This window comes from Salminus brasiliensis, chromosome 6 (assembly GCF_030463535.1).
Source record: "Salminus brasiliensis chromosome 6, fSalBra1.hap2, whole genome shotgun sequence".
NCBI lineage: Eukaryota > Metazoa > Chordata > Actinopteri > Characiformes > Bryconidae > Salminus > Salminus brasiliensis.
In genome coordinates, this window is record NC_132883.1 from 8,208,150 (window position 1) to 8,230,302 (window position 22,153).

The 22,153-nt window shown below is 41.2% G+C and overlaps 2 protein-coding genes across 3 annotated transcripts in view; one reads left to right on the plus strand and one right to left on the minus strand.

Moving 5' to 3' along the window:
* Positions 1 to 3,650: 3,650 nt before the first annotated feature.
* Positions 3,651 to 16,305, minus strand: fxn (frataxin). Its single transcript, XM_072680830.1, has 6 exons — positions 16,139 to 16,305; positions 13,178 to 13,258; positions 11,934 to 12,019; positions 11,693 to 11,813; positions 6,044 to 6,141; positions 3,651 to 4,820 (listed from the first exon to the last, which is right to left on the minus strand). The coding sequence occupies exons 1-6, from the start codon at positions 16,262 to 16,264 to the stop codon at positions 4,682 to 4,684; spliced, it is 651 nt and encodes a 216-aa protein (XP_072536931.1). The 5' UTR covers positions 16,265 to 16,305; the 3' UTR covers positions 3,651 to 4,681.
* A 658-nt stretch (positions 16,306 to 16,963) lies between these two features.
* The window catches only part of pip5k1bb (phosphatidylinositol-4-phosphate 5-kinase, type I, beta b), a 62,800-nt gene continuing 57,610 nt past the window's right edge, over positions 16,964 to 22,153 (plus strand). For both annotated transcript variants that reach the window (XM_072681502.1, XM_072681503.1), the window contains exon 1: positions 16,964 to 17,162. The gene's annotated coding sequence lies outside the window, so the exon portion shown is untranslated. The remainder of the gene's footprint in view (positions 17,163 to 22,153) is intronic.

A 22,153-nucleotide genomic window follows, 5' to 3' on the forward strand; every position in this document is an offset into this window, starting at 1 on the left:
CCTTGAGCAAGGCCCTTCGCCCTCTCTGCTGCCCGGGCACCTGTGCAGTGGCTGCCCACCGCTCCAGTAACGTGTGCTCACTGTCACAGAAAATAGTTAAAGCCTCACTGCAGGTATACTACATGTCCAAATGTTTGCGGACACCCCTTCTAATAAATGCATTCTGTTACTTAAGTGAAATTGATGACAAAGATGTCCAAATGCACACACACACACACACAGAGTTACTGCCAATAGAATAGGACTCTCTGGAGCAGATAAACATGAACCTGTTGGTTCCATGCCTAATGTCAGGTGTAGGCTAGAGGGGTATAAAGGCCCCCAGCATTAAGCTGTGGAGCAGTGGAACTGTGTTCTCTGGAATGACGGTACTTGGGATGAGTTGGGGAGTTGATGATCAGGTGGGATGGTGATTATCCAACATCCTGACCTCACTAACAGTCTTGCCATCTAGCTGAAAACCTTCCCTGGACAGTAGAGACATTTACTCCAACAAAAGCCGGGTTGTGGATTTTAACAGAAACAATGACTGAGCAGGTGTCCCAGTACTTTTGTCCATTCAGTGTCCTTCACCCATTCTGAAGTTAGGTATTGCAGAACAAACATCAGGTCAAAGGTAACTCAACACCTGAAGAGAACTGGACTCTGTATTTCAGGTTTTAGCTTCAGGATTTTACTCTATAATAAAAAAATAAACACCTGTGACCATCACCATCCTGAGTGAAAATGAAAACCCTGGAAGGTACAAATCAGGTAAATCCAGTAGTGTATTACCTGGGGTCGATTTGAGACACAGCCCCTGTTTCCTCTGAGCTTTCAAGGCTCACGAATACATCCACGACCCCCTAATGAAGATCGTCCCACTGAATCCAGAAAGAAGAGCCAGCTCGACAGAAACTGCCCTGCTGACCTTTGGGGACTTTTACTCCAACTCTTCCAAGGCTTCCACGTCACTTTTGAACTAGCTCGCTTATCTGTTGTAAACAGGAACTGCAACTCTGACAACTAGCTCCCTGAAAACCCTCCCTGAGCCTACTCACCTTTGCTGCAATGGCCCTTCCTTTGCTTTAAGCCCTGTTGTTTGTTTAAAAAGACCTCAGGCGACGTTATCAAGGGTTAAATTCAGACAGACTGATAATTCCTGGTTGAGAACAGACTAGAATGCACACGTTGATCTCCTCCCAGGAGGTTTCACTATAGGTGCTCAGGGGCGTGCCTCGGTGTCTCAGCTAAACCAGGCCAGAGGTGGAAGGAGTAGCTCAACCCACACTGAGGTATTTTCAGGGAAGGGACTCAGAAGTTGCAGTAGCTAAGAAAGGCAGCTTGAGCAGGAGAAATACAGCTCCTGAGGTCCAGAGCTGAAGTTTTTAAAATAATAATAATTATAATAGAAACCCAACAATAGGAGCTGAGGTTGGTATAGGCTCTATTTTGTTTGCAAAAGCTGGAAAGTGAGACTTGTGAGCAACAGCTAAGCAGCCCAGATTCAGACACAATGAACTGAAACTGGACTAAAATTATTAAAGTATTTCTATTAGTAAGAAAAATAAAAAGATAAAAGTAGTCCTGCTCCGTTACTTTTAATCTGAAGAACATACTGAATGGGAGCACCCACCTCTGCTGTGCCCTACTGTATCACAGTGAGCTCCTATCTGCCTTCACTATCAGTTTCCAGGAAAACACCAGTGCTGTCTGATGGGACAGACCACATCCCTACGAGAGGCCTGCTGGAGCCTGCAGAAAATGAATATGCTGGACACTGATGGTGTCCTATGATGCCCAAACTGTTCCCATGGAAACCTGAGCTATTTCTGCTCTCTGTTTGATGCACTGTGACAGATTTGCATATTCCTGTTTGTACAAAGAGTGAGTGGATAAAAGCTGTCTGCACTTCATCATCCCTGCATGGTGTGAAAATAATACTGGCCTATGAATAAAGCAAGAGCCATTTTCTACATAACACTCACAGCCATAACCAGTGAGCCAGCCCCACAATGTCATTACGGCACGAGCTGCTTCGAGTCTGAAATATTAAAACTAAAGCTAGCATCGCTTGTTGTATTGTTGAGGTATATTCCATATGAGTATTCTGTATCTATTACATGTACATGTAGAATTCATGCTAATATCTAGTGAGAGCCTCTTTAATCGGTTGGCTGAATGATTAGGGAAATTAATGCTGTTTGGAGATAATCAGCATCACCTGATGTCTGCGATTACGAGGCTGATCATCATAAAACGCTTTCAGGCACAGCTGAAGGCAGCCCTGTCAGTCTGGCTGCTGTGGAGCGATGTTATTATAATTGGTTAAATAAGGTTTCTTCGGTGGCTGGCTTTAAAAATATCAAATATTGTGTCATATTATTGTTTTTTATTAATAAATTATTTCAATTGTATTTCATCAGTTACAAAAGAAAGAAAATACTGTATCGCTATTATATATCGGACATCAGTTGCTCAGCTCCCTAAATATCGGTATCGGCATTGGCTATTGAAAACCTCATACAGAAATATCAACCACTCTACTAGAAATGTAATAACACAGCACAGCTTTTGTTTTTAATTATTATTATGATTTGATTTTTGTCCAATGCTACTTTATATACTATACTGTGACACTATTGTTATGGTAACTGTATAGCTTATTTTTAATGTCCCATTGCATTTGTAGTTAACCCCCCCTTTTTTCTTTACCATTCAATTTATTTTTTTATTTATTTACCTCAACCTTATTGTGGTGCATCAATATGTTTGTTTATTCCCAGCCGTATTTTTGAAAAACAATAAAAATAAATGTACATAAATAAAAACACACATTGTATATATAATATATAATGTGTTTATTTATTTACGTGAATTTATTTTTATTGTCGGACATCGGACTGCATATTTTTACGCAGATCAACAGAAAATGTTCATTTGTGAGGTCTTAAATTCTAGAAACTGTCCTAATTAATCTTGCTTGTGGCATTGATGTAATCAATAATCATATTCAGGCTCATATTTTCAAAGATGGCAATTGGGAGAAAAACGTAATCAGTAAAAACTTATTGAGTTCAGAATGAATTGGGCGCTATAGCAGGAATTTAAAAAATCCCATTGATTTTTGTTTTCCACAGGGCGTGATAGCAGTCCTGGGCCGAGTAATGCCATTCTAAACTCCATCATCCACTTTACAGTCCAGCCAGGTCTAGAGGTTTTGAGCTAGAAGCTTCTAATGACCGGCCTCTCGCCTCCTTCACCTGCTTATGAGCCATGTAATCTGACTGCAGTGTAACCGGGGATTATCTTGACAGTTTCTACAATGAGCCATTAGTAGAGTTTAGAATAAAGAGGGATGCTCAAGAGCTTTCTATTTGAAGGGCTCCATTCATTTTTGGTCATTTTTTTGAAAATCGCATTTTTTGTTGTTGCCTCGAAACAAGAAAAGGGCTTCTTTTTAAAACCCCACATATTTTTCACCACCATAGAAGCATGCGATAGAAGCAAAATCTCATTAACTGGAGTTTTCCACAAGGTGCGATAGCAGCAGTTTCTTGAAAATCACATTCTAGTTTTGTGAATCGCTGAACCCAGTATTTCTACAGTTGACCAGAAAAACAGACGTCTGTGAACAAGTGCAGTAACCACCTAACAGGCATACATCAGAATTTGAGAGACACCATAACTTATTTATTCATTTTAACAGAGCTTAATCTGCATTTAAACTTTATGCACAAAATACAATGGAAAAACAGAGGTAAAAAGAAGGGAACGTACAAGTGTACAAGATGTACAAGATGGTAAAATATTCACCAGCAGTACTGTAACTGTAACTGATTGTAGATTCATTCACATTACTCCTTGGTCATTAAATTATCCATACAACACAGATCTAACCATGCTGATATTAATAAAGCATCTCCAAGCCTGATGCAGGGCCACCATCTACTGATCAAACTCACTATGAAGGCTACTACTCTAACCTTCAATTCAGGCCCTCTCCTCCAGCTGTCTGCTCTAATTCGTCTTTGTCTCCTCCATCCACTCTACAGTCCAGCCAGGTCTAGAGGTTTTGAGCTAAAAGCTTCAAATGACAGCCCTCTCGCCTCTTTCACCTGCTTATGAGCCATGTAATCTGACTGTAGTGTAACAGGGGATTACCTTGAGCAGTTTCTACAATGAGCCATTAGTAGAGTTTGGAATAAAGAGGAATGCTGAAGAGCTTTCCATTTGAAGGGTTTAATGGCCGAGTGCACGTTAGGTCGGTAGAATGCATATATAAGAAGTAATTGCAATTGGTCCATGCAATTACAACAGGGCATGATGAAAGTACTTCAATAACAATAACCGAAGTACCTTTTAGTCCATAATTTAGACCAAAATAGTCCAAATTATGCTGCCTTTTATATATCTGCATTCTTTTTGGGGTCTGAGTTTTGGGGCATTGCCTTGGAATTGAAACAATCATGAAACGTTGTCACACAGAAACGTCTTCAAGCTGTTTCACAGATGAAGGAGTTCTTTGTGTCTTTTAGCATGACATGAAATCCTGTACATGTATTGGGTGTGAATACATTCCTGATCCCAAAGAATAATGGTGAATACATCAGCTGTTCTGCTGTGAGCGTGTGTTATCTATAGAGCTGAAAGTACAGCAATGTGGTGTTTCTATCGGACTATGCTCCTCCTGCTGCCCCCATCAGGAATGGATGAGATGTGACAGATCCATGTTTGACTGAAAGATGATGGAAAACTCTTTGGAGAGCAGATCGTGCAAAGCCATGCCATCATGGGCGTACACCCAGCGCTCCCCCGTCCAATCGTAACGTTTTGGCCCACTGCAAACATAAAACATATTCAAGAGTTAATTTGCGCACAGATAGCTTGTATAATCTCCTCAGAAAAGCACTGGCAAGAGACCCTACGCTGCCGGATTACTTATTTTTTAGGTCTGTCACAATAATTATATGTTATTGACTAATCATATAATACATCGACACGTCCTCAATCATTTTAGCTGACCTCTATTTTGCCTAAGGTTAGCGTGGAGAGTTAATCAACATGAATTAGCAGGTATGTCAATTTTGTTCAAAAACAGGGGTTTCATTTTAGCTAAAAAAGTTTAGTTTTATTTAGGATATTTAAACATGTTTGATATTCTTAATAATTACAAGTTCAGAGCTCTTTAAAGTGTGTAATTGCAATATTACTGGTGTTATATTATCACAATATAAAAAATAAAAATAGTATTTTTATCGCAATTACTTCTGGGCCAATTTATCATTCAACAATTGTGACAGGCCTATTTTTTTTTACTAGTTTTAAATCAGTTTATCAAGTTATTTCTTGAATTAAGCACCTGCCAAAAGAGAAAGACTACCAGAAAGATACAATTAAATCTCTTAAAACAAGTATGAATAAGGTAAATAATCTTAGAATATTACTACAATATTCTCAAAATGAGAAATATAAGATATTTAGATATTTTTTTTAGTCTAGTGCTCTACACATAAGGCTAAGGTCACATGCTTAACTCCTCACGTTATCAAGAGGGCTATAAAACCCTCTATGAGCAGTGATGGAACTGCATATTCCAGCATGATGGAGCACTGGTCTTTGGGATGAGCTGAAGTGAAGTTTATGATCTAGACTGAATCATTCAACATAAGTACCTAATCTCACTAATGCTCTAATCAAATCCTCACAGCAATGTTCCAACATCTTTCCCAGTTGAGTAAAGGCTGTATTGCAGCAAAGTGTGGACAAACTCCCCATGAATATTCTTGATGAAATGGTGGGTGAGTAGGTGTCTACAAACTTTTGGACATATAATTTGCTGTATGCGTGTATCTAGAGTAATTTACAGATATTATAATTAGAACGGAATCTCATATGAAACAAACTCCACATATAAAGCATGGAAATCTAGCAGTAGGGCAGTTTTAATTTAAAAACCCTGATGAAATAGCTGTTGATGGTGGTGGCAATTTGCATAAGCTGCTTGATAAAGCTTCCAAGAAACAGACTGGGAAAGACCGAAGTGAGAGAAAACACAGCTTGCCTTGTGGGAGACGAGAGCCAAATCTGTCTGTTGGGTGTCTGTTTGTTGATGACGTACGTGCCATGGTCGCCACCCACTTTCACAGTCAGGACCCCGCTCTGTAGAGAAGAGATGAAGATAATGAGCAGAACGAACTCTTCAGAACATCACTCTGCATAAAAAAAATATATATTTAAGTAATAATAAGTTTTCATTTATTGTCAGCAGCCGTAGCAGTTCTTTGTAAAAGTTCAGAAGTGACTAAATTCCCTGGGAAAACAAGAAATTTTTCTTCAGGAAAACCTGAAGAACCAAGTCTGATCAGGGACCAATCTATAGTCTGGATATTTCAATAACCTTGTTGTTGAGTCTAAAAGAGAAGACAGAGCATTGCTTGATTTCAGTACGTTTACGGTTAATCTGTTTCTGTTAGAAGTTGATGAAGCTCATCAAGTCCTATAAGGTCTGTGTCTAGAATTAACTATCAAAAGAAAGGCCAACTGTCTGCCAACTTCACCAAACAGCCCTATTTTATCATTGATTTTACGCTTATTGCTATTCTACAAATTTACAATGAACTGACATTTTTTGGGCTTTTTTTCTATTTTCTATTTTATTTATTATTCATACGGGAGCTTGCTTGATAGGAGACCCCTATCCAAAATGTCTATTGATACCTCTGGATGGAACTATTGATTAAAACGAGTGAAGTCTGCTAAATAATTTACAAGTGGAACAACTGCCAACATGGCCAGGCCAGGCCGTCCTAGCATATTCGGCCGAAGAGCAGACCACAAGATTCTTAAAATGTCATTATAGGATCTACAGGAAGTTCTCGCCACAGTTGATGTCAAAGATCAGGCATCTACCATCAGAAAGAGACTGCACAAGTTGAGCTTCATGGAAGGTGTGCAAGGAGAAAGGGTAAGACATCAGGGCTTGACTAGAGCAGTTTAATAACATTGGACAGATTCATCAATTATAAGGCTTGACTGGCACACATTCCCACAAGAAGTCATGTAACCCCCTGTGTTTCAGTTACAAGAGAGAAGTATGGTACTGAAGAGAAGTCCCTGCTTGGGGACAGAGCGAGGGGGGCATGGCTCAATCGCTCAGCAGCAGCTCAGACAGCAGCTGTCTGACCACATGATTTAAAAAGTCGCAGTTTTATTAAATCATCCTACTGTGGCCGACACATCGCGAGGCAAAAGAGGATGCAGCGCCTTCCCTATTCCATATACAGGCACGCTCCATAAACTCGGAACAACACAGAGGTCCTCCTCCTCTGGATGATTCAGTAACGGGGGGAAGCAACTCACTCCTCTGCTCAGCAGGGGGGGGGGGGGGGCTGACAGGAAGCTTTATGATGTACCGTTTCTTACAAAAATGGAAAAAAAAAAAAAAAAAAAAAGATGCATAGATGCACAGCTGAAACCACTTTATTATTACTATCATTTTTAGAGCTGCTAGAGTGAACAACAGTAAAAGCAGTTTTTGGGAGCCCTGAGAGGCTCACCGGTCGAATGCCCTGCCACTACGGCCCAGTGGCCATGAGTTCGAATCCTGAGCCATGTCGCTTAGCCATTAACGAACAGCGTTTGAGAGAGCACAATTTGCCATGCTCTCTCTCTCTCCATGTGTGTAGATGGCACTGTCTGCAGTCACCACTTTTAAGAGATGTTGCCCCGGCACAGGTGTCTGTTAATTGGGATAGTGGAGTTGAGGGCTTTTTCCTACAAGCGCGTCGGCTGCCTGCCAATGCTGTAGCCGCAGTTCAAAAAAGGGCAGTGGCTAGCTTTGCGTTTTCAGGAGGAGGAGACTCGTGTTAAGGCCTTGTCCTTCTAGTGTCAGGAGCATTGCTAGTGTTAGGGGAAACTATGAATGGGTGGGTTAATTAACAGTAGCATATGGGAGGAAAATTTTTACAACATTTACGAAAACAAACAAACAAACAAAACCCTCTAAAAACAAAAAAGCAGTTTTGTCCAGTCCTAGTCCTTGGACAGTTAAAATTCGTTAGAATTAAGCATATACAGACACCAATATGGAGAACAGAAAAATATTAAAACCAACCCAGAACAAATACTGATTTTCTAAAAGCCCATGAAGATCATTTTAATTGAGTCCAGTAAAAGAGTTCACAAAAGATTTTACATTTTACATACAAGCACAACACTTCTGGGCACTGTTATGTGCCTATTAGTGCCTGGCCTTGTTCGATGGGCAAATACACAGCTGGACAGCTTTCCAAGGCTCAAGGAAAAACTAATCAGTCTTCTTGATAGCAGCTGAGTCTGACACTAAAGAGGCCGAGCTGAGAGTCCCCCCGCGATCCTTTACGGCAGGTCACCAGAGATGGTCCGATACAGAATTAAATTGAGTAACCCGCAAGCCAGCATACACACATGAGCCGTAAAACAACTCTGACATGAACGACCCCTTTATCAGACCTTTTAAGAAGAGACGTCTGGTCGAGATGCAAGAGCAACACACATAAAATGTGGGGAGATGTTAGAAGTGCAGCAAATTCCAGTCTACTAAATTAGTGGCAGCTGCACTTTTTTCAACAATGATAGCAGCCACAGGCAGCTAGATGAAGGCAGGAGTGTCTGGTTTGTTGAAAGGATGCTAATAGAAGAACACTGCTGTGTCTTACTGTGTCAGATGTCCATGTGTGTGAAGACAGAGCTCAAAATGTGCTTAAATGTGGACTCAGTATGCCCTTACAGTCCGCGTAGTGGAAATTGGAAAGTTCTGGTGGAAAAGAACAATTTATTAAAATGACTATTTCTGTCACCAAACTTATCATTACTCCCACACCCATCTAGTTTGGTCCACACCACACAGGCAGGCTGTTAAAGCTACCTCAGATCACAATCTGGAAAAAAGGACCAGAATCTGGTCTAACCAAAGGAAGTGGACACAGTCCGGATCAAACTGAACAGTGGTTCAGTTGGTTTGCAGTGAGAAAACACTTCAGTGGATAGTTCGGGCTTTCAGACCAATTACAAGAAGCTGAAGCAGGATATTGTCACCCATTAAACAACAGAAGCGGAAAAATAATTGAAAAATAAGTTCAAGCGAGTGGTGGGATAAGCTTGCTCGCTTTCTATATTGGAACTAGTGCTGCTGGTAGTAAAGTCACAATATCAGTAATTTAGTGGCAACTGTTTTATTAATTATTCTAGGAAAGACAACCCAACATATTGACAACACGCCAACATCAGACGCACACCCCTCTATAAACCAATCAATATCAAGTATTGAGAGACACAGTGCATCTAGGTGATGATGACAGATTGTAGGTAGATCATGCAAAGTTCTTTAGCTTGCTTAAGTGTGAAACCAAAACTAATCAGGTCAAATGTGTTCAATCTAACAGAAACATAAAGCTTGGCTCAATCTGTGGTTACTGTGGACTTTCAGGTGTTGTTTATTTTTAAATTAATAAAAAAAGGTCTTACAAATTAAGGTTCTTTAAATGGATCCTGCAATGTCACAGAAGAACCAGTTCTGGCTCCAAAAAGGATCATGTTTGTAATAGAGTTGAGCAAGTGTGAATCTTCTTAAAGCTTCTTTACACAAACCAAAATGTACAGCATCATTTAAAGAACCATTTTAAAGCACATTTAGTTTTAAGGGTGCCACAAAAAGGTGGTTCCCTCGATTTTGAGGCATATTTTAAAACCTGAGTGACTGTCAGATTTCGCAGAGTTTCGCAGAGTTCGCAATCGCATCAAGGCCCATTTTGGGGGCCTGCAAACTTATGCATGTCTGGCCTGTACAATTACATGTCCAGTGTTTCCTTTATATTGTGTGTGTATATATATATATATATATATATATATATATATATATATATATATATATATATATATATTATATTTTTTCATAGACCAACTAATAATAATAATAATAATAATAAATGGTCTTCAGTGAAAATAAAAATTACAAATGACAAAAATATCTTTCATATGTGTTCAAGGAGAGAGAGTACATGAAATGGCCATTTGGACCTTGGCGACACGTATGGCAGGTCAAAACAAGAAGGGCCCAGTTTCCCGGAAACATCTTAGTGTTCAGGTCTTAACATCTCTTAACATCTATTTGTGAATTATCTTTGTGCTAAGACGCTTTAGGAAGCTTGTTATTCCCTTGGTATTCGCTATTCTGGAAAATGAAGGAAAATGAAGGAAAATGTGTGAAGCAATAACACATCAGTCTACAGACTGAGAACAATTACTCTCAGCCCAGGCTTAAAAGATACTGTATACAACTACACAGCTCTATTTCAGACTATCAGCATCATTCCTTTGAATGCCCAGTTACTGGGTCAGGAAAAACAGGGTTTCTCAGATGCATCGGCTTCTGTTGGCCTGGCCCTACATACCACCAGCTGGACAGCTCTGGCCAAAATGGGTCGATAAAAGTCACGTGATGAAGAACAACAAGTGCAGCCTTTTCCAGCTCATGTATGACTGAGAAACTGAGACACATCAGGAAGCAGAAATGCTCTGCCAGTTTTAAAGTGATGGTTTGATGACTGATGAAAGTAAAATTGATCTTTTTGGTCGCAAAGAGCAAAAGGTATGTTGGGAGGAAAAAAGGGTGCAGAATTTCATAAAGAGAACACCTGTCCAACTGCATGCTTTGGGGTTGTGTTGCAGCCAGTGTCACTGAGAACATTTCAATGGTAGTGGGAAGAACCAGTGGATGACTAAGGCCTTTTGCATTGCTTCTTAGCAACAGTTCCTTCAAAACTAAGGAAGCAAACTTTAGATACCAACATGTCTTCACTGACCCACTACATTTGAGGTTAGAGGAAACTTTTAAATATTTAATTTCAGCTAAACTACAGCTTTACAAACACACAAGTGTCCATGTTTTAATTTTCCATTCCCATGTGCCATGGTTTATTAACTGTGTAATTTTAACTGCATGTCTGTATGTGCTCTAAAAACCCTGATGGATGTGAGCTCACTGCTTAGCAGCTGTCAATTCATGAGAGCATTTCTATGTCATTTTAAGATAAACATGCTACTCTGTTGAGTCATGACAAAGAGGAATGTACAGAAGGAGGAACATTCTTCCTAATAAGGCAGACAGGAATACAAAAAGGAATGAGAGAATTGTTCTATTTATATTGAACACAGAGCACAAGACCACAAAACTGAAAGCCTGCTTCATTTAGTATTCAAAGAGCAACAGCAACCCCTAGTGGACATCTAGATAAATGGCATATTTGATGAAAAATAGGAAGTGATTATTTAAATGTACAGAATCCCTCTCATATACTCAAGATCTGGTCCATCAGCCAAGTGTGGTGTAGCCATATAGCCAGAAAAACATGGAAGCTTATAGCCACCAATTAGCATAATCAAAACAACATTACTAAATAGTCAAGTTCTTGTTTCAAACCACAAAGTTGTTAGGTAATCTCAAACAGACTTGCTTATCTGGTTTCTGACACGGTCTAACATACTTTTAAAAAAATGGGGTTATGTGTGTAGCTCATCAGCAATAGTAGCTTCTTAGAGCTTCAATTTTGTCGAGGAACGAGGAAGCCTCATAAGAGCTGTCCTCACTATGGCATGGTAGCACAGAAGCAAACTAGCTTCCAAAAGTCTTTTCTTATCATCATAAGTATCCTCCTAATCTGGGAATACTCACAGAGAAAACAACGTCGTAGTCGGATGCAGTGAAGCTCTCGTCAGTAAGGTCCTCAAAGTACTCTGCCAGGGCATCCAAGGTTTCATCTGCCAGTTTCTCATACGCAGCTTCTGTTATCTCCCTGCCAAATCACACAAAACAACAAATCCTCATGACAAACTTTACAATCACTTAAGTTTTTTTTGTAGTTGCTGATTTATTATCCATAGTACTCCTGATAGAAAAGAAAGGCTTCCTTTACTTGAACTGAAGAGCATTTTCTTCTGTAAGAGGGGTGGTCAGGTGAAGTGCTCTTCTCTGAACATCTCCATGTATAAAATCAATCCCCTAAAACAAGAAATAACAACCACAGGTTAGTCTTTCCACCTGTACCAGCTATTAACATCTGATTTAATTGGGTTAACAATTAGCCTATTAATATTATGTGTTCTGAATGAATGGTCAGTTAACAAGTACTATAAACTACTATTACACTGTACTCACAGTGTACACACAGTAATAGGGATGTACTCAGTCGTTTCAGAGTATTATGACACCAATCTAATAGTACAAATAACAACCCTTGGCTCGGATGACACTAGCAAGCCGTCTTAGACGTATTAGGTGATGGAAGGCTTTCATTATATAAGTTAACTGGTTCACAGTGATGCATCAACTGCTCTATACCAGTCAGAGTTGACGTTCCGACTCTGGCGTCAATGGCCCGTGGGGCATGCCGCTGGGAGGCACTCAATGAATAAATACAAGTCTGTTCTCAGTACACCTTCACCACGGCGGCTCTAGAACATCCCACAAAAGTTAGCAGTTTTCGAGATGCTATTACCCATCACCTCGTACCCTTTTATCATGCCCTATTGGACACCAGCGAAATCGCATCCTGCGCCTGTAACAACTGACTGGTGTGCTTGCTTATTTATACAGGCAGCAAACCCTGTTTCAAATCCTGGGCAGAGTTCAGTACAAACCAAGGGTGATCATAATATTCTGATTTGACTGTGACAGTGGGCGAAGGGTGGTGGAATCTTCTAAACCTTCAACGTTGTGGGATGTTCTAGAGCAGTCGTGGTGAGGATTTCCCAAGAATGGACTTCTCACAGAATAAGTGCCTCCCAACAGTAGAACAGTGGTGCCCTAGGGGCCATTGATGCCAGAGGGGAAGGACGACTCTGGTGAGTGGTACAGAGAAATCGATGCGCCACAGTGGAGCAGTTAACAACTATAATGAACTCCTTCCGTCACCTAATACAGTCCACAACACGACATCTCGCTAGCGTCACCCGAGCCTGTGTTTTTTTCCCCCTACTATTAGGTAGGTAGTAATAATATTCTGATAGGACAGTGTATATATTGAGTGTATTAATAGTAAATGTACAGATATTAGGTAAGTATACACACACACACACACACACACACACACACACTTACACTAACACTAAACTGCAAAATCACTCATTAATAGAGCCTTTAGTGCAATTAGCAAGTTACCCCAGTCCTGTGAGTCCACTGAGCAGCTGGTTTAAACTCAGGCCTTTCTGAGTTAATGCCGTAAAATCCAACACATCTTGTCTACAAAACAAAGAGATTAGTGGCACATTAAACTTCAAAAATCTGCTTCATAATATTTTATCTTGAAAAACAATTATTATTATTATCCCTTAAACTCTTAAAAGGGCTCAAATTCAACATTTTCCCTGTGGACTGTTTATAATATTTGCATGATTTTACCCCCCCCCCCCCCCAAAAAAAACAAAAACAAAAACAAAACATAATTCATTTTGCAACCTCTCAGTGGGACTGTGAGGTCAAAGGCAAAACCTTCAGCTTGTGCTGCATAAGCTTCAGATTCTTCACAAATGTTGGGATGTTTGCTTCCAGAATTTGCTGAAAGGTTCCCTGTGCCACTGGCTGCAACACAAGCCAAACCATGTGAGCCATGTGATCAATGCTTAACAGTTGGAGAGGTGTTCTCTTCACAAATGGTGTACAGTTTTTCTCCAAACATAATTTTGCTTGCTGAGGCCAAAAGGTTAGATTTTAACTAACTTAAAAGTCCAAATGCATGAGAATTGTTGAAAACTTTTCATAATCAATGTTGTGGTGAGGACACAGGAAGGTTTCTTTCTGATGACTCTTTTTTAATGAAGGCCATATTTGTGCAGGTGTTGCTGCACAGTAGAAAAGAGCACCACCACCACTCCAGAGTCTGCTAAAACATCCTGGTGGTCTTTCACAGTCAAACATGTGTTTTGATTTGACTTTCTTGCTAACCAATGAGCACTTCTCTCTGAAAGCTTTCTTGGTCTTCCAGACCTCAAATTGACCTCAACTGTTAACGAACTGTTAACTACTTGAAAATGCTTTGCTTTCTCATTGCCTTCTCCTGCTTTGTGGGCACCAATCCATTTCATTTCCAGAGCAGTAAGCAGCAGCTTAGAGGACATCAGGGCTACTGATTGTTGGGACAAGATCTGAGCAGTCAGATGGTGCATCCCAATTGCGTACGAAATACTAATACCAGCCAGTTTTGAAGTTTGAAATATGCTGTATAAATAAAAGTGTCAAAGTTGAGTATGCTCAAATATCCGTGTACATAGTCAGAACCAGTCGATTCCTAATGATGACTGTGAACAAGCCATAGCCCAAACAAAAGTTACCTGCGAGCTAAAAGTTCTTGAGGTACCCAAACTTTTGAATGGTGCTTGTTTCCCACTCTAAAACTGCACAACACTAATCTTGCTTAAAATGTCAAAAACGACTGTTTAACTTCATGCCCTTCAGAGATCACTGCCTCTTCCCCTTACTTAACTATTCACAGTAACAGACAGCTTGACCATGGGGACCCTAACTTTTGCATGCCTCTGTGTATGCATTCATGCTGGGTGCAAAACATATGAAAGGCACACTTACATGAGTAAACGTAACTTCCTCCCATTGGCATGGACCAGATCTATGTGAACAAATGGCTGCTTAACTGTTTCTTGCACTATTGCATCATGGCATCATCCATTCATACACAAGCGAGCTACACTGTATGTCCAAATGTTTGTGGACACCCCTTCTAATGAATGCACTCAGCTATTTTAAGGTGCACCCATTGCTGACACAGATGTGCAAATGCCACACATTTGTCACACAGCTTGTCTAGTCCCTGTAGAGAAGTACTGCCAATAGAACAGGACACTCTGAAGCAGATAAACATCATTAACTTTTTGGCACCATGCTCTACTCATACTGCTCAACATTCTCTGCCCTCCATAAAATCCTCTCAGTACTAACTCTCTCTTTTTACCTCCTCCGAGTAAATGGCCACCCAGCCTGACCTGCTGGAAGATTGCCCGCTGAGGTCCACTCTACCTGCGTCAGACCAGCTGCCACCTACCAATCCGACCATCAGACCCTCCACCCACCACCACCCATAACAGACCAGCGGCACACCCTCCTACCACTGCTACCTGTTTAATAACCATGTTAAAACCTAAATGGACTCGTAACTATCTGCCACTATTAATATCACCATTATTAACTATCTGCTGTATCTGGTTTGGTCATTTTTATCATTAATGTTTAAATAGTTCTGATCTGAGGAGGACGGGTCGGGTCCCCCTTGTGAGTCTTGGTTCCTCCCAAGGTTTCTTCCTCCAGCTCTGAGGGAGTTTTTCCTTGCCACTGTCGCTGTTGGCTGCTCACTGGGGGTCTTTGATCCTCCATGTCTTCTTACGTTATTTCTTCTTTTCATCTCTGTCTCTTATTAATTACTAATTATGTAAAGCTGCTTTGTGACGACAACAGCTGTAAAAAGCGCTATACAAATAAATCTGACTTGACTCTAATGCCAGCTGTGGGCTAGAGGGGTATAAGGCCCCCCAGCACGGAGCTGTAGAGCAGTTGGACTGATGTTCTCTGGACTGATGGATGGTGCTCCATCCAATACTATTGGGATGAACTGGGGAGGTGATTATCCGACACCCTGTCAGTGAATGCCATTAGATCCTCACAGCAATGCTCCTCCAGAATCTAGTAGAAAGCCTTTCCTGGACAGTAGAGACAGTTACTCCAACAAAAGCAGGATCAACTATTTCAATACTCTTAAATTCAGAAGAAATGAGGAGGTGTCCCAATACTTTTGTCTAGTAAAGTACTGGGACAACCAAAGACGTGCCAGTGACATTCAGGCAGGGCATCAGAAGGCACAGCACTGAGCAATAATCCAGGTCTTCGATAATAAGAACACATCCTAATCATTTTAATACTAAGATTTTACTATATAGCTAGTATAAACAAAAACATGTGGTTTACAGTAAAAAACTTATACAATAATATATAAAATCAGATCTTGCCAGATGACGTAATCGCCAACTGCAGTCAGCTAGCTAGCGCCAGCCACAGCAGCAGACTAATCAGGCTAGCATTAGCTAGCCAGCAGTGCTAACCTCCTCACTCCCGTACCTTCACTTCTTCTGTCCGCCCTCCAGTAATGAGTGAGCATAGCGCAGAAGCTGGTTGATGACATTTCCACCTGGACCTCCGGAGCAGGACACACACCCGCTGCCATTTGTTCGTTAACAGGGACATTACGACCGATACCGAGGCTGCAAACCGGCTCCAATCATGAACCTGTCTGGAGCCGGATGTTTTCAAAATAAAAGTCCCACTGTAACGAGCCTACGTTCAAACACGTTCAGCCAGTTTAGGTTTGACAAGAAAAAAACATAAAAATATCTAAATAAAACAAAAAAAAAAGTAGCTTAAAAAACGAAACACATTAATCTTCTAATTTTCCCTCTTAGTCATACAAAACTGGAAATCAGAGAGGAAATTATCTAAATAATATAGCCACAAAATTCAGATCTGCTCCAATTTTGCATTGCTATCATACAAAATGTTATATAATTATTGAGCAGAGGTTTAAGGGAAAAAAGAAAGATCTATTGCATGCACATGGGTTTCCACACCTATGTGAAAAGCCAGATGATGGCGCTGTTGAGATACTAAACATTGTATATAGGGCTTTTTTTTTGGACAAAATTGAATGTCCAATTTAAAAAAATAGAAAATATTGTTTTGGTTGTCAGAAAGATATAACTCTCTCCATAAAGAAAAAAAAACTTTAGAGAAAAGAAAGAAAGAAATAATAAATAAATAAATAAAGATATCATGCGTTCATGCTCTCCTGCGTCTTCTGTGAGCTGCTTTGCCACTGTCCTCCAGCAGGTGGCGCGTTAACGGTAACCTGTCCTGCTGCAGTGTTGGTGAACTGCAGAAACTTGGCTGTCGTTGTTGTGAACTATGGGCTGTGTGTGAGGGAGGCGGAGACGGTTCAGCTCTCTTCGTGATCGATTTCCCAAACTAGAGGTGAGACTCGCCTCCTGCTCTCCTACCTGAAGAGAGCAGCTCCTGAGACCCTCTCACTGGACTACTATCCGCCGGAGCCCACCGCTCTGACCGCAGGACAAGCCAGACACAGACCCAGGTGAGAATTCGTGCTGTTATCCTGTGATCTGGTGGGAGCTAGCCCACCTGGCCAAGGTGAAGGAGGCTCGGAGTTAGAGGGGTGTTATGTAATGTGATGTTCGGGATCTCTCTCTAAAGGTAAACGCTCATAAAACCAGGAAAATATCAGACCCAGTTAAAGGGAAAGGCGCACTGGGGAAGGTCTGAGCAGGAAGCTTTGGGGTAATAGCGATGAGGCAGCATTAATAACCGGCTGCTGGTCCTGGTGTGAAACGCACCTACAGTAAATAAGCTGGCAGTGTGGAGTGATGGAGCTAGTGTTGCAGGCTCGTGCTGTGTGGGGTCTCCTAAAACGTGCAGGGGGTGTTGATGAGCTGTAGATCAATGTACAGGAGTCCTCCTGCTCCTGGAAGAGTTCCTTCAGTCAGTGCCCGAGTCAGTGCCCGAGTCAGTGCCCGAGTCAGTGCCAGGTTCTGAATCTGTCTCTGCTCCTGGCTTTGATGTGACATTAATGCAGTTAATAAAAGACTGGGTCTAATTTTCTCTGATTGGTTTCTATAGGCAGGAGTATGTATGTATGTGTGTGTGTGTGTGTGTGTGTGTGTGTGTGTGTGTGTGTGTGTCTGTGTCGTTGGCTGTCCAGTGAAAAACATGGATCTCCAAACTGGTGAGTTTACAGGAGAAGGCAAAGATGCTCTTAAATGAGAGTTTCTGAGAGGAATCTGGAGTCTGTCTGGAGGAATGGACAATTATTACACAGTCTACAGAACAGCTATAGGGGTCAAACCATGGAGAAAACTAAAAACGGACGAATATGGAGATACATGGTTTTCACTGGACAGTCATTTTTGAGGCTTGTGGGTTGGTATGTAATCACAGTGTTCATTACTGGGATATTTGACTATTTATACCAACATGCAGGTTAGATTAAGAATTTCATTAAAAAATGCTATAAATAAAAATTCTACTTTCTGAACATCTGTCAGAAAATAATATGTAATAATAATATGTAAAATATCTGTAATATTTTGTAATACTGATAATACTTGCTTGTTTTTTGTGTTTTATCATTAACATATAAAACAGAATTATTATGGGAATATGGTCATTTTTGTTCCCTTACATATTAATCAGCGGCTGGTGTGTGTGTGTGTGTGTGTGTGTGTGTGTGTGTGTGTGTGTGTGTGTGTGTGTGTGTGTGTAAGAGAGTGTTCAGGACATTGTGTATACCAGATGTCCCAGGAAGTATGGATATTCAAATATCTAATCATAGTTTTGTACCCATGCGAAATGAATAGTGTTTTACAACTAATAATAATAATAATAATAATAATACTGTAATATTTAATACTTATTTCCACACTCATCGTCCAACTGATCAGCTCCACAGACCACATAGGAGCACATAGTTCTCCAATTCCAGACTGTAGTCCATGTGTTTATTCCTTAGAGCCTCCTTTCGCCTGAGTGTTTAAAGACCATGTCCACTCACTGTCCACTCTATTAGACACTCCTACCTAGCTGGTCCACCTTGTAGATGTACAGTCACAGAGTACAGAGACAGAAGCTCATCTGTTGCTGCACAGTTTGTGCTGGTCATCCTCTAGTCCTTCATTGGTGGTCACGGGACGCTGCCCGCGGGCCGCTCTTGGCTGGATATTTCTGGCTGGTGGACTATTCTCAGGTCATCAGTGGTGCTGAAGACTGGGGGACAACAGTGAATTGAAAAGTGCATAGTTCAGTGCAAGTCTAACTTATTAACTTATTAAAATGCTGAAATTGCAATAAATGCAAATAACATTACTACACAAATGTATGTTTTTACATCATAGATTTTCTCAAGATATAAGATATTCTTACAGAACCACATACAAGAGCTCTGCTTGTATTTGAACGGCTATTGCAGAACCAGGCAACCAAAAATCAAAGAATTGATCAATTCTATCAATCGATTAAAATAAGGGTTTAACAGTAGTGTAGCCTATATGTGTCCAAAACTCAGTGGAAACACCTCATAAGGGCAGAAATACAAACATATGTGTGTGTTTGTGTGCGTGTGTGTCAGAAAAATGAAAAGTCCAGCACGCTTTGCTCTGGTACATAAATCTTATATTTAATTTTTCACCCGTTCATCATCTAAATGACCATATTTTATATATTTTATATGTTATTTACACATATTTTAATAGGGAAACGGATTGGAGGAATACTCCTCACTTCCAGTACACTAAAGCCTTTCATGTACATTACCCAGCAGTTCCCGAAGGATCATGTGCTCATGATGCCGTGAGACTGTATGGCGGGGTCACTGACACAGCTTTGTACCTGCAGGCACTTTGTCACATGATTGCGGGGAACAATTGGAGGAAGACGGTCTGTTTGAGGCCGCGCTGAGCATTCGTCTTGTGTTTCTGCTCGAGTTCGTTTGATTCCTCTGGACAGTGTTCAGGAGTCACTCATCACTCTTAGTCCTGCACTGACGCTGCACACTGTTTATGCTCAAAGTGCATTAGGCTACTGTCAGTGACCGTTTCTCAGAAGCAGGAGCTTCTTCAAAAGCTGCTTCATGGCAGAGAACCAGGCGCACATACTTTAATTATGATGAAGCTTTACGGGAGATGCTAACTGCTGACGGCTAACTGATGATGTACGCTATACGTCCAAAGGGTTTGTGGACACCCCATATTATGAAAGCATTCAGCTACATTCAGTTGCACTCAGTGCTGACACAGATGTGCAAATGCACACACACAGCTTGTCTAGTCCCTGTAGAGAATGTACAGACTGTAATGCCAGTAGAATAGGACTCTTTGAAGCAGTTCTAATGCCAGGTGTGGGCCAGAGGGGTATAAAGCCCCCCAGCGTTGAGCTGTGGAGCAGTGGAACTGTGTTTTCTGTAATAATAGATGGTGCCCATCCAGTCCTTTTGGATGAGGTGGTGGAATACATTAAAATCCTCACAGCAATGCTCCAGATTTTAGTAGCAAGCCTTCCCTGGACGGTAGAGACAGTCACTCCAACAAAGGAAGGATAAACTCTTTTTAATACCCTTGATATCAGAAGAAATGATGAATAAGCAGGTGTCCCAATACTTTTGTCCACATAGTGTATAATCACTATTTTGATGATGTTTTTTTTTTTTAATTGAGCAGTTGTAAACTCAACCTCTGTAGCTCATCAACCGTTAAACACAATATTGGCCTGTGCAAAAGTTTGGACACCTTAAGCCTAGCCTTCTGGTCAAGGTCTTGTTGATTGGCATGCTACCAACTGTCCGCTGAATCGAAATGCTCTGACTCTTCAAGCCTTGCTCTGACTCTCCTCAACCATGGGCTCCTTCAACAATCTGAAAACACAAGTAGGCTAATTGATGGCAAAGCGTTTTCAGCTGCCTTTTTTCCCCTGTGGAATGTTATTTAAAAACGGGAATTCAGGGGAAGTGTGGAGGCCAAAAACTCATATATGCTCATATGCTGGTAAGAAAAGCTACTCAAAACCATACAAAAGACTTTGAGAAACCTGGAGCATGGTTTAGCCTAGGGTCAAGAGTGGTGGTGCACTGTTCCACTGTGCAGCATTGCTTGCACAAAGGAAACCTTACCCCAGACATTGTCTGAGACCGAAATTAATCCCTACTATTTAGTTTACTAAGTAGTGGTAGAAACACAGACGCTTCCTCATCATCCACATGCGTCAGCACCGGTCAGATAAACAAATGCATGAATGACTGAGCTACACTCACGGCCTTCGGGCGCTCGTAACTAGCAGTCGTCGTCTTCAGTTTGTTTTGCTGCCTGTTGCAACAGGACTCACAATGCATTTCGTTCCACATATAACTGATGTAGTGAGCTTTGGTGTTTCCTATAAATTACAAGTATTGTATTGTCCTCAAAATCACGCTCGAGTTCCACTTTACGAACCGAACACCCCAAGAAAATTGGCCGATATACTCGTTAGTGCCCTACAACACAACTAGGGAGCCGTTTCAGTCACAGCGCTTGTCACATACCTCAGTATTCGCTCAGGTTTGCTCAGACATTCAGAGGCTATTTATTGCAAGGTAAGTCGGCGTTCGCTTCCTAGGGAAGAATCCACTTGAATGGTCAAGCAAGTTGTAATTCCCATTCAGAAAGTCAGATTTCCTCAAAAGTTGACCTCTCAAAGTTGCGAAATTTGGTGACATGACATGGTAGCTTTAAAAGTGTTTACTACATCAAAATGTTTAACAGGATTTGGGACAACATTAGACTCTGTGTTTGTGTGCTATGCGACTTGCAGAGAGCCTGTAACCAACAAACAACCTAGGACATGAAAAAGGTGCATGAAGCACATCAATCAATAAATAAATAAATAAATAAACACAACAAATAAGCGCACAATAGCTGAGTAAACTGTACGCCTTGTTCCCCTCGCCCGTTTCACAACAGTAGCCATTACATCCTGCACGTATTTACTGTTCCCACAGTGCCGTGCGACATTCCTCTACTGGCTTCCTACCACAGGCCAGCAGACAGGCACACACGCACACACGCACACACACACACACACACACACTTCTCACCATCTTCTGGTGGCTTGAGACATGTGCTCTGTGGTTTCTAATGTGAAGTAATAGGTCAGAATATGCATATTAATAGCTGGTGCAGGACTGTGTCTGCAGGAGCAGCATCACGGTAGCTGAAGCTCATGAGGAGGCTGATGTCAGCTCTTTGAGAATTGAGCTACGGAGTCTACAGACAAACATCTATGATGCACATATGAACAGTAGTGCGTAGGGAAGAGTTCATGTACTAAAGGAGTGCTCCATTGTTTTTCAGTCTAATGTTTGTCTGTGGTATGTGTAGCGTGTGATCAGTGATCATAGGCAGAAACACACTTTCGCACTCTGGGTCCTCTCTGTGTCCAGTTGGCACGATGTGCCGTCAGCTGGCTGAAGAGATTGTAGCCGGGTTAGATTCTAGCCTAGCACTTGCTACACTCCTTTGGCCTTCGCACACCGTATTTCCTGGC